At 49.0% G+C, this 12,445-nt stretch overlaps 4 protein-coding genes and 1 non-coding gene across 5 annotated transcripts; 2 read left to right on the forward strand and 3 right to left on the reverse strand.

The window, feature by feature from the left end:
• Positions 1-1,207: 1,207 nt before the first annotated feature.
• Positions 1,208-2,254, reverse strand: J7337_010973 (uncharacterized protein; the record flags this gene model as incomplete). Its single annotated transcript, XM_044828529.1, has 1 exon — positions 1,208-2,254. One exon carries the CDS (start codon positions 2,252-2,254, stop codon positions 1,208-1,210), a length of 1,047 nt encoding a protein of 348 aa, XP_044677083.1.
• A 705-nt stretch (positions 2,255-2,959) lies between these two features.
• J7337_010974 (uncharacterized protein) lies at positions 2,960-4,666 on the forward strand (the record flags this gene model as incomplete). The annotated part of the gene is made up of 5 exons (XM_044828530.1): positions 2,960-3,171; positions 3,269-3,414; positions 3,528-3,852; positions 4,283-4,534; positions 4,594-4,666. 5 exons carry the CDS (start codon positions 2,960-2,962, stop codon positions 4,664-4,666), a joined length of 1,008 nt encoding a protein of 335 aa, XP_044677084.1.
• An 843-nt stretch (positions 4,667-5,509) lies between these two features.
• On the reverse strand, positions 5,510-5,591 carry J7337_010975. Its single transcript has one exon. It is a non-coding gene; the product is annotated as a tRNA-Ser (tRNA).
• A 1,310-nt stretch (positions 5,592-6,901) lies between these two features.
• J7337_010976 (uncharacterized protein) lies at positions 6,902-8,703 on the forward strand (the record flags this gene model as incomplete). Its single annotated transcript, XM_044828531.1, has 2 exons — positions 6,902-7,118; positions 7,172-8,703. 2 exons carry the CDS (start codon positions 6,902-6,904, stop codon positions 8,701-8,703), a joined length of 1,749 nt encoding a protein of 582 aa, XP_044677085.1.
• A 714-nt stretch (positions 8,704-9,417) lies between these two features.
• Positions 9,418-12,095, reverse strand: J7337_010977 (uncharacterized protein; the record flags this gene model as incomplete). The annotated part of the gene is made up of 2 exons (XM_044828532.1): positions 9,418-10,516; positions 10,573-12,095. 2 exons carry the CDS (start codon positions 12,093-12,095, stop codon positions 9,418-9,420), a joined length of 2,622 nt encoding a protein of 873 aa, XP_044677086.1.
• Between the last annotated feature and the right edge of the window lie 350 nt (positions 12,096-12,445).

Genomic DNA, 12,445 nt, shown 5'->3' on the forward strand with positions numbered 1-12,445 from the left:
TGAGATTGGGTTAATTAATCGTACTGGATAGTGAATACGGTTAAATATTAAATTGGATTACATCAACTGGCAATGATCGCACAATTGCCCCGTCGTTATCATTTCCTCATACCACTATCATTAGCTCGGCACTAAACAGCAGCCACCAGAGAATGGTCATGCTATTTTCAGAGCCGTTTGCACTAGAGCAAATTTGCCCCAGTCATAAACCCTGTCCCTGGCTAGCAAAGGTAACGGACGTTCCAAGGACTTGGACAGGCGGGATTGAATGGCAGCAAACAGACGTGTCGGGCTCTGATTTGGCTCGATTTGCTTGCAATCGTCTGTTGAGCAGTGAAGCATCGAACAAGGCACTAATTGCCGCTTTATCGTCATGTCATACCGATCCGAGTCAGTATCAGATGTTAAGCCAATGCTGACGAAGCTATATCATTCTGGCAAGGTCAAGGGTCCGTCATCAAGCCTCACCCGCCAGCCCGCAGCTAGAAACAATTGGTGCCGCTGAAGAAAACCGTTGCTCTAGGGATTACGGCCTAGTCTCAGGGTTAGCCACCTGATGCAATCAGTGAAGGGTACTCCGTAATGGTGGTGGTCTGCGTAACTCTCACCAGTTCTTTACATGGTTCTGTCCTTTTCATTCGGTTTCTTGGCCTCATTTGTTCTAGTGGCCGTTGTTACCTTTCTCCAGTGTTTTACGCTGATCAGGAAGGCTTGTAGATACGACCCTGTTTCTTGATGCACAGTGGCATTGAGCTTGGCGGTACCGAGGTTCTGGCTCTCGTGACAGGCGGTGCTGTAACATTCAGAGTGTCATCAGAAAAGAAGGTGTACAGTAGCTCCGGTAGCGCATGGAATCAACATTGAGTTTGGTTAACATGCTTCACACAAGTTTCGACGATGATTCAGAAAAGCTTCGTCGATCGGAAGCTACTGGTAGAATGAGTGTGATTTAAGCTGCATGACCCCATCTCGAGCCATAACGTTTCATGTGTCCACTTGATAGTAGTGATCAATCAGCGCCAACTGACTTGATTCTAGTCCGCGTTATCACCGAGGATCCATCCTGAATGCCACTTATTGGTTCTAGAAACGTATTGGTATTTTTATTGAAACATGAGAAACGTGAACTAAGTTCGTAAGTGCTAGAAATCAAGCGGTATCAAAGCTGCTAAAACATGGATATCCCTTCTACTCCGTAACCTTTTGTTCATGGTATCGACCTCGTGTTGGAGTCCTGATGGCTCATCGAGTCTGCGCTCGTGACACTTCCTGTGACAGAGGTGCTATTGAGTGACTCCATCTTTGCCATCTTCTTCCTCTTTTCAAACTCGTCCAGCAATGCATGGATCGTGCCCAATGGAAACTCGTGTATCAAGGGTCTTGTAGATGCGGGGCAGACGTTTGACTCGTGATCCTTGAACTCCTCCATGGCAAGATTGACTCGTAGTAATTGTTTCCACGAAACAATCGCATCACCAATCAGAAAGGTCGGTACCCTGGCCATGGCCATCTCTTCGAGGATCCAGCGGCGGTGGAAGAAGTTCCTGTTGAGAAAGTCTGCAGTTCCAATGGCAGCGTCGCTTTGGGGGTCGAATAAGTGGATAATGGGAATTGCCCACTCGTGATGCGGTGAGTAGTTCTCGGGGTGTTCCTCTCTATCGCCAGGTTCCTGCCACGTCTCGGGCATAGCACTGTCAAATGCTTGGATGAGCTGGATACCGAGATCTGTCTGCGGTATCTTGAGTCCCACCCAGCCCACTACCATCTGCGCGCGCTGGTACACGTGGTACATGATGACTCTGCTCTTGGAGTTCTCCCTCGAGTCCATCGAGTTGATGCAGATGCAGTCGATCCATACCCGCAGCTTCGGCCTGTTGTCCACCTCTCTCCCACCGAAATGCCTGAGAAGGCTCCTCAGCCAATTCGGTGATTTTCTGTCCCTGCCCAAGCTTTCGCTCGATTTGCTCACGGCGGGGTAGAAGACGGCTCGGACATGTTTGAGGGCGAGGGCGATGTGGACGGGGACGGGAATGGGATTTCGGTCGAGAATGATTCTGTCTTGGTCTGCGGGGTCGCCGAGTAGTGAGGAGATGGCGATGAATTCGACGTCTCGGCTTAGAGGGAGGGTGATGAGGCGACAGATGACCTGGTCATTGACTGAGTTTGCCGGTTCAATCTCCAAGAAACGGACCTCGTCTTTGGAGGTGCTCAATCTGGAGTAGTTGATCCTTGGACGTCGTAATTCGGATGCCATTTTCGTATGGTGATGCGCCGGTAGGTAGGTAGGTAGCTAGCTACGCCTGCAATGGACAGTCAATTAATGCGAACCTCCGTGACGGGCTGTTGGTTTGTCCGTCTGTTGGTTGTTGGTTGTTGGTTCGTTCGCGTATCTCTTATGCACGTCGATGTGTCAGGAAGGTGAATGACAGTCCACTCTCGGCACTGCTTGTCAGCAACATGTAAGGATAAACCCAAGAAGATGGTTCAGAGCAGGCAATTCTTTTTTTCTTCCCTCCTCCCCCTGTCCAAGCTCCCACTTTTATTACATCCCCGCCCTCCCCTCTCCACTAACTTAGTCTAGACTGCCCCTAGGAACCATCCCCGGCACGCAAACGGAACCGTCCTCGGAGACCATCTCTAGCGTCGAGCCCGTACAGTACACTCCCTCCCTCCCTCTGCTCAGCAATGCTAATCAAACCGGACAAACAGACCAGATACAAGAATCAGGCCTACTACGTAGCTAGTCAGTATCAACCAACAGCCAACATGCAGGTCAGTGGTGGAGTTGCAAAGTCCCTTAAACCCCGTATCTTCCGCTCCCACTCTCTTTCAAAAAGTAGCCAGTCCCCTACCAGGCCGGCCTAACTTAAACCATCGTTCACGTAGGCGAACAGCTTGTTTGCTACCCCAAAGTCCGAATCTTTACCTTGCGGCCTAAACGAAAATCCTCATACGCAAAATGGTACCCAGCCTAATCACACCGCCTCCGAGCCGCTCTGGAGAAGCCACACCACCAAAAGATGCCTGTCTGTACCCGGTCAATGGCGCCGAACCCGAGGGTCACTGGATACGACTTCCAGAAGCGCTGTTCTCGTCAATTATGGCAGTGGAACCAGAAGTCAATCCCTTGTACAAGACATCGAAAGCTTTATCAGACGAATGGCTGAAAACGTAAGTCAGTCCACTTCATTTTCACTGGGTGAAGGGTTCGGCTCCGCCCATCTCGGTAGTGTTTGAGACATTGCTCGCTAACAGCCCTATTATACAGTGCATTGCGGATGAACGACAAGACAGCGACCGTCTGGAGTCGGCTTGACATTGCCTACATGAGCGCAATATGCGCGCCGCATGCTGATCTCGAAACACTTAAACTGATGAATGACTGGAATGGATGGGTCTTTGCATTCGATGACCGTAAGTCAAGCAAACAGAACTGCGACTCCAATATTCTATCTAAAACGGCCCGCGCCGCTTCTGCATACAATTCCACGGCTGAGAAAAAGTGGCTTCCGCTAACAGAACAATAGCCTTTGACGAGGGAACATTTGCCAATGACCCCATCAAAGCAGCTGAAGAAGTCATCTATACACTCTCGACCCTCGATAATATCCATCCCGTTGTCTCACCCGACGAGAACCCACTGCGACATACCCTCCAATCCTGCTGGATGCGTTTCAGAGAGCGATCTAGCCCGAGTCTACAGTACCGATGGAAGAAGCACCTTACCATGTACTGTGTCGGCGTGCTGCAACAGGTTGGCGTCCAGCATAGGGCGACACGGCCTACAATCGAGGAGTACATGGACATGCGCGCTGGTTGCGTAGGAGCTTACCCCTGCATTGGGCTCATGGAGTAAGTATCGACCGTGCCCTACCATCTTATTGATTGCGATCCGCGGTTTCAGTCGCTGCACTGTAAATGTCACTGTAAAAACACCAAAGTCCACAAGCGTGGTTGGAAAACTCTTCTAAGTTTGTTGGCGGTTTCACCTTCGCCTAAGGCTATCCTGGTTCTGGCCAAGCCTGCAAGCAATCATTCCACGGTAGTTCGACTCGATTGGCGCCCAATTGGCCACTGAGCGAAAAAGTTCCAGGCGTCGCAGTCAGCCAATTACAGCGACAGAACATCACTAACTGGGCCATTCAGGTTTGCCGAAGGCATCGATATCCCCCAATACGTCATGGACCATCCCTCAATGCAGGCGATATCACGAATCACATGCGATTTAGTCACATTGTAAAACCTTCCAGAACCCTTCCATTTTCCCCGCTAACAACGGCAGACAAAACGACTTGTGCTCGTACCGAAAGGATTTGATCCAGGGTGAAGAGAGTAACATCATCTTCATCCTGAAGGATCAGGGCATGACTGATCAGCAAGCGGTTGACCAGATTGGGGAGATGCTCTATGACTGCTACCGAAGATGGCACATGGCCTTGGCGAATCTGCCGTTCTGGGGTGAGGGCATTGACAGGGATGTCATAAAGTTTGTCAATGGATGCCGAAATATCGCACTCGGTAACCTTCACTGGAGGTACGTGCAGCCGCCCCCCTCTCAATTGAGTGGCTTTGATATGCTGACGAGATCAACAGTCTATACACGTTCAGATATCTTGGCAACGATGGTCCAGAAGTAAAGAGGACTCGCATGATGAAGCTCCCTTAGGCGAAGAATTAATTGTTGGGGACGTGGCGAGAAGCGAGAAGCGAGAAGCAAGAAGCGAGAAGCAAGAAGCGAGAAGCGAATTGCGTGGAATGATGTCGTGAGCTGACCCTTCAGGCGAGAACAAGGGGGTTTTCGCTTCTAGAAGGAAAGGATCAAACCCACTTTAGATACCCGTATACGAGAAATTGACTTCTGTTTCAATTGGTTCATCTTTTCATTCCAGTAACTGTGGCTTTCGTCCTGTACATGCGGTTTGGAAAGCGGGCTGTGAGTCTTGGCTCTTGGCTGTTGGTTGTCGGTAAGACGGTTTGGATGAGGAACGCTGACTATCTCCGAATTCGTTCGATCTTGGAGATATCTTCATATTTTGAGATGTCTCGGTTGTTGGTTCTCAATGCTCAGATCAACAATTCCAATGAGAGACAATGTCGTAGATCGTAGATTGCCTTACAGACGAGATAGGTTTTGAAGTCGCCTCTAGAGTTGATGCTGATCTCGTTGCCAAAACAGCCAACTCCGACCTCCTGCAGGAAGGGGCATCAATCTGTGACAAACAAGAAGCCGAGTCTTGTCGTATTTATTTCTGTCACAATCGTAGAAAATTAAGCAAGAAGAGCACTAGGGACACAGGGTGACGGGTTTATCAACTAAGTGATCCGGTAACTGTGATCCGTATAAGACTTTCCAACCAGGAGTTGTGTATCCTCCACAGACTTATGCCAGATCCACAAATGACAATTCAACTACGGGACCAAGTTTTATAGAGCCAATTCATCAAATGTAAGACCAAAAATAAGAACATAGTATTAGATATATACCAGACATTGCAAAAAGACATCCAAACGACGCAGGCCTGATTCGAACAGACGCCTCCGAGGAGAATAGATTTCTAGTCTATCGCATTAGACCACTCTGCCACTGCGCCTTACGTAATGGATATCAGGGACTGCAGAACATGCGACTCATAGTCTTCTAGCCACTGTAAAACGAAAGCAGCTGGTATTATTCTCGTTCATTTTGGCCAATTATCAATAAGTCTTGTTGTTATAGTGTGGTTGACCTGTATTTGGTGGTGCACTGCTGGCATAGCTATGGGCACGTCATCCAGCTCTCAAGCAAAAACTTCAAAAAGGTGGAGTGAAATCTTTATCCCCAACGGTGACACCAACCAAGAAGTGGAGCGTGAAAATCCAAACAAATAGATCAACCAGACTAAGATAATTTACTTTTTAACTATATTAGCTATCTCTTTGGCTGGAGAAGCTGACCCAAGAACCGGCTCTTGCTGTCACGGTTGCTTATCCCTTTCGATATCAGGATACCCTACATCACCAACAAGAACAAAACAAAACCCAAGATCAAGAATGTTTTGCCCAAGGTATTAATACAACACGGCGAACGTGGATAATAACAGTCCATGGTTTATTCAGAAATCAACATGTTGTGACAACGAGTAAGTAGATGTCTCATCCTACGCGGTTCAAACAATGTCTACATGTTATCACTGTCGATGCATGTTTGGTTCAGCAAACAATTCCTTGTCCTGTCAGCAAGAACTAGGTCGTGAATACAATCATTGAACAACCACCATTTCGAAAGAACCTGGAGCCAAAGGCGGCAGACAAAGATCGCGGCTATAGACGCTCATCTCGTCCCAACATTCAGGCTGCCGCGGTTATTACCCAAAGCAGTCTAGCCACCCAATCATTAAGCTTTCGGCTCATCGAAGTCATAGCCGAGATCCATCCCATGTGATATCGTCAGATTCAACGGTCGCCGGAGAAAACGCTCGATTCAATTCACTTTACTCCATAGACCAAGTCAAAAGGCCCGATACTTATGAACAGCATATTTACCGTGCCGTACGGAGTACTCACGATCTCATCTGGTGCGTGAAAAGGACCGATGTGACCTGATGAGCTAAGCCCAGGGGAGCATCTCGAGTGCGGGGATGACGGGATGATCAGCGAACCTACCCCAGAAACGTCATGAGGCTAAATCGCGGTTTCTGGGGTTGAGGTTGCCATTGGTTACGGAGTTTCGAGATTCTCGGCGTAATTAATTCGATAGTGCTGTCGGAAATATGCAGGACGTGACGGTTTCGTGATGGGGAATGATTCCGCGTCTTTTTGAGTTGGATATATAAGTCACATCACTCTGCTAGGGATCTGCATCAACAGTCCTCTTCATCTATTCGTTATTCACTGCCATTATTTCTTCCGGCATTTACTGAGAATGTTTACTCAGATCTTGTATGGCCTCACGGCCTTATCTGCCCTCCAAGGTCAGGTCACTGCATCACCCGGCGGTTCCAGCCTTGATCGCTTCATTTCCAAAGAGGCCGACATCTCCATCAAGGGCGTGCTTGCCAATATTGGCGCCGATGGCAAGCGAGCCCAAGGCGCTGCACCTGGCGCCGTTGTAGCAAGTCCATCGAGAACAGATCCAGACTGTAAGTCAATATTCTTGATAGTATCGCAAATGGACGACTGAGACGTTTTCTAGACTGGTACACATGGACCCGAGACTCCGCCTTGACATACAAAGTCCTTGTTGAGCGCTTCATCCACGGAGACAAGTCTCTCCAGCGCAAGATCGACGAATATGTCTCTGCCCAAGCCAAGCTCCAGGGCGTCACCAACCCATCTGGCGGCCCCGAGTCAGGCGGCCTTGGCGAACCCAAGTTTCACGTCAACCTCACAGCTTTCACAGGATCCTGGGGTCGTCCTCAACGAGACGGCCCTCCTCTGAGAGCTACTGCATTGACGCTGTACGCCAACTGGCTTGTTTCTCACGGCGACCGCTCCAAGGCCGTCAACAAGGTTTGGCCTGTCATTGAGAAGGATCTTGCATACACCGTCAAGTTCTGGAACAGAACCGGCTACGATCTTTGGGAGGAGGTTAACGGATCTTCGTTCTTCACCCTCTCTGCTTCACATCGTGCTCTGGTTGAGGGAGCTGCTCTTGCTAAGAAGCTTGGCAAGTCTTGCTCCGACTGCGCAACCAACGCCCCCCGTGTTCTCTGCTTCATGCAAAGCTTCTGGACCGGCAGCTACATCGACTCGAACATCAATGTCAACGATGGCCGCAAGGGTCTTGATGCCAACTCCATTCTGTCCTCTATTCACACCTTTGATCCTTCTTCGAAGTGCACAGACTCTACCTTCCAGCCTTGTTCTTCAAGGGCTCTTGCGAACCACAAGGCAGTAGTGGACTCTTTCCGCTCCATCTATGGCGTCAACAAAAACAGAGGTAAAGGTAAAGCTGCTGCTGTCGGTCGATACAGTGAGGATGTGTACTACGACGGTAACCCTTGGTACTTGGCTACTCTTGCTGCTGCCGAGCAACTGTACGCTGCTGTCTATCAATGGAACAAGATCGGTTCCATCACAGTTGATAGTGTGTCGCTCCCCTTTTTCAGTGACCTTGTACCAAAGGTTTCCAAGGAGACCTATCGCAAGAACAGCAAGACATACAAGGCTATTATCAAGGCTGTCACTTCATACGCTGATGGCTTTGTCGCCGTTGTGCAGACCTATACTCCCAAAGATGGCTCCCTCGCAGAGCAGTTCGATAAGTCTACTGGAACTCCCAAGTCAGCTGTTCACCTAACCTGGTCCTACGCCTCCTTTGTCGGTGCTGCCGAGCGTCGTACTGGCGTCGTTCCTCCAGCTTGGGGCGAGAGCAACGCCAACAAGGTGCCTGCTGTTTGCGAAGCAGCTCCAGCCTGCGACACCACCATCACGTTCAATGTGAAGAACGTTGATGTCACGTCGGACCAGAAGGTTTACATTGTTGGCGGGATCACTCAACTTTCCAACTGGGCCCCTGCTGACGGTATTGCGCTTGAGGAATCCACGAGCACCAAGGGCTTGTGGACTGTGAAGGTCAAGATTCCATCTGATACCAGCTTTGAGTATAAGTATATAAAGAAGACGAGTGATGGAACTGTTACATGGGAGAGTGACCCCAATAACAGTGCGGCGACGGGCAGCAAGTGCGGAAGCAGCAGTACCATCAACGATGAGTGGAGGTAGAAGTTGGTGTGATGAAAGTTGTAAATAGTTTTTGTTTAAAGTTTGACAGATGTAAATGGTTCTACGATAAGATAAGAGCCAAAATAATGCTCCGGTTCGATCTTGTTATATTGACTGGTCACAATTACCTTGTTACTACTGGTATCCTTTCCCTCATCACAATAACATAAGATGACGCATCTCATGTTTAGCCCCGCGGAGGAAGATTGCACGATCTTGATATCTTCAGTGTTGAGTTCGTCAAGCTGTTGGACGACTCAACGACTGTTACGGCTACTCGGCACTTTGAGTTTGTGATCTATCGCTTGTCAAGAGTATCGCAGACGGTATCAGTAGAAAGTGGCCTAAAAATGCGCGTCCCAGACCCAGTTGCAGCATATCAACGATTTGCGAATTGCTGCATGCCATCTGCAATTACATCTGAAGGATTCGAAGCGAAAGCTTATAGCCACAGGCTCACACAAGTGCATGCAAACAATCCTGTATTCATTAAGCATAGATAAAGGAAGTATAACCCATAAAAAGACCCAGTGTTCAAAACTTCAACGCAACGTCTATCCTCGAGTTTTGCAGTTGGTACAGTAGTCCATAATGACAGTACATGAGTTGGAAAGGCGTATATGTCCGCAGATATCAACCCCGTCATTCTCCTTAGCACTCTCGCGACTAGAAAACCCTCTGTTAGCATGGATCAGATCCCCAGGGGACTTTAGCTTACGCTTCTTTGATGTCAGAACCTTTCATGCCAATACCGTAATCGTCACACTCAAATTTGGCAATGCATGCCGCTTGGCCGAAGGATGCTGCAACAAGGATACCTTTGGTTGAGCGGCTGTAGCGAGAAGCATAGTCACTGTAAATGGTATCATCCTCAAACTTACTGATTGCTCTGTCGCAAGCTTCACGAAGACCTTTCTTGGACAGACCATCACCAGTGCCGCATTGTCCACCCCCATCATTATCTACAGCCGTCTGACTTGGCAATGGAGTAGACACTGTCGAAGGTTCACCTACGCCGACTGACTGGGTGATCTTTGTGATGCCTGGGATGTTGATATAATCGAGTACGTAAGCTGACCAGACCAAGACCGTCCCGTCTGTCGTGGTGGTGATGGGTTGCTGGATAGGTTCATCGGTGATGGGACCAGTCTCAGGTGCTTCAGTGATTTGTGATGGGAATTCTGTGTATGCGGTGCACTGGTCGTCAACCAAGCTAGTCGTTGCGTAGTAACCCTCACCCCTGACGGTAGTTGAGCACTGGCAATATGGCGTCTCAACTGCAGGGCCGCCGTGGATGACACATGGGAAGTAGGTGCGAGTCGCCTCTTCATCGGTAGATACTGGCATGCCAGTAGTATCGCTAGTGCCTCTGGTCTTGGTCATCAACGTGCTGGGGACTGTTGTGACTGAGTATGTATCAGAGGCTGTTGTGAGAGTGGCAGTTGCTTCTGTACTCGAAGTCAAACTATCAGAGTAAGTAGTCGTAGAATCCTCAGAGGTGGCGGTAGAGACTGCTTCTTTATCGGTCAGACTAGTCATGGTTGACTCCTCTATCGTGGTTGAACCAGAAACAGTGGCTGTTTCAGTATCATTCCAACCATCATCATCACCAAAGATCTCCGCCCATTGCGCTTCCAGAATTGCGACTATCTCTGGATCAACATCAGCGGTGTAAGCATCCTCTGGAATGACAACGGCGGGATTGGTGTTTGGAACGCCAGCCCAAATGAACTCCGATGTCAAAGTCACGGTTTCTGTGGCTTGTGTCTTCGTGGCACAGCTGACGATTGTTGGACAGTCGCCAAACTCGGTCCTAAGCAGTATAGTCAGTTACCTACTAATGTGTCTGAGAAATACGCTTATACATACATAATTTGGGTTCCGTCTGAGGTCATGTATGAGATGGTCTTTGTACAGTCTGGCTGTGTTGCGGCTGTGCATTCGTCGGAAGTTGTTTCCTCGGAAGTGGTGGTGGTGGCGGCGGAAGTTGGCTCTTGAGTGGTTGAAAGTACTGTAGATTGGGCTGCAGACCTGTCACCTTCCTTAGTTGAGGCGTCATCATCGTCGTCATTGTCATTGTCGTCTTCATTCTTGTCCCCAGGCTCATTCTCTGGGACAGGGTTGGCCGTCGGAGCAGGAGGTTTTGCTACGCCGCCACCTCCCTTACCGTCATGCAACTTCCAATACCAGCCGAAGGGAAAGATAACAATGGCAGCGCCATTGTCATCAGTGGTGGTAGTGGTGCCAGTGGACGAGATGTAGTCTTTATTCTGCTCAGGAACATATGTTGCCACTGTCCCATCCGTCCCTGTGACAATGCCATCTTCCGAGGTCACAGTCGAGGAGGCCTGGCCACCCGTGGTTATCGGTTGCTGGGGAGATCCTGACGTCTTCTCACTGACTAGAGACTTGCGGTCGGACTTTGTGACTCCATCTGGTTTCTCGACAGTGGTCGTGAGCTGGAAGGTGTCTGTCGAGTATGTCGGAGCTGTTAGACTTTCCAACCCGGTAGCATCAGATTCAGTTGCTGATTGGAAACTCTCATAGGTTTTAGAAGTTTCATCGGATGGGGTAACGGCTTTAGAAGGCTGGCCTGTAGTCTCCAGATCACCCTCCGATCGGTCTGTAGTAGGTGTTGATTCATATGTGCCAGTGCTTTCTTCTGACAATGTCGTGAACGATGAAGCTGTAAGATCTTTGGAATATTGCGAGGCTTCGCTTGGAAAAGTTTCCGTCTCGATAGCAGTATTGGGTATCTTAGATTCGGCTTCACCTCTTGAGGTACCAGAGGTACCCGACAAAGTCATTGATGTCGGACGAAGTGAGATCTCTGTAGTGCTTGGCTCAGTGGCCGTACCACTACCGTCGTGTAAGGGTATATCAGGATCAATCGTGGTGCCAGTGGATGGCTCAGTGGCAGCTGGGTTCTCTAAAGACGACTGATATGTAGTTCTGCGAAAAGACTGAATGACTGAAGGAGTGACGGGAAATAAACCTGTCCAGTCGACCTCAACCGGAGTGACAGCAGTACTTCCGCCTCCAGGTGATGAGACAGAGATAATCCTAGTTGGATGACTGGGAGGATCAGAGGCTCCATCCCCAACGCTATTATCTGTAGCGGCATCTGTACTGATGCCAGATCTCTCTCGCGAGTAAAGCGTAGTGGCTTCAACTAATTGACGCGTTGAAGTTGGGAGAAGGAGTCGAATGGAACTTCCAACAGTACTACCATTGCCGGGCAGAATAGTGCTGGGCAAACTTGTGGCAGCTGGTGGCACCTCAACAGCTTGAGGATACCTCTTGAGCAGATGAGTATCACCAAGAAGATTGGCCTGACAGATTCCTGCCAAAAGACTGAAAGAGATTGCGCCTACGTTCCAGAACGAGGGCATGCTGAGAAAACGAGTCACAGTAAGACAATAGGAAAACTTTGAGCGGTTGGATTTAAGTCAGTGATTAAGAAAAGCAAAAGACTATATTAGGGTAAGAGAATGAATGAGTAGAATCTGAGTGTTCAAAACATGCGGACTTGGGGATCGTAGGATACCAGATACAGCACCATGCTAACAGGGCATTATGACTCAAAAGACAAGCCAACGACGATCTGACCAACACGCCAATGTTAAGCCAATCTATTCGAGAAATCCACAAGTTTCGTGCTTAGATTACGCGGAGCGTAACGCGCAATGTAACTCAACCCTGTTGACCAATGCTAATGAGGATTTGCAATGTATTTGTGGAC

Source organism: Fusarium musae, chromosome 8 (assembly GCF_019915245.1).
Source record: "Fusarium musae strain F31 chromosome 8, whole genome shotgun sequence".
NCBI classification, from domain to species: domain Eukaryota; kingdom Fungi; phylum Ascomycota; class Sordariomycetes; order Hypocreales; family Nectriaceae; genus Fusarium; species Fusarium musae.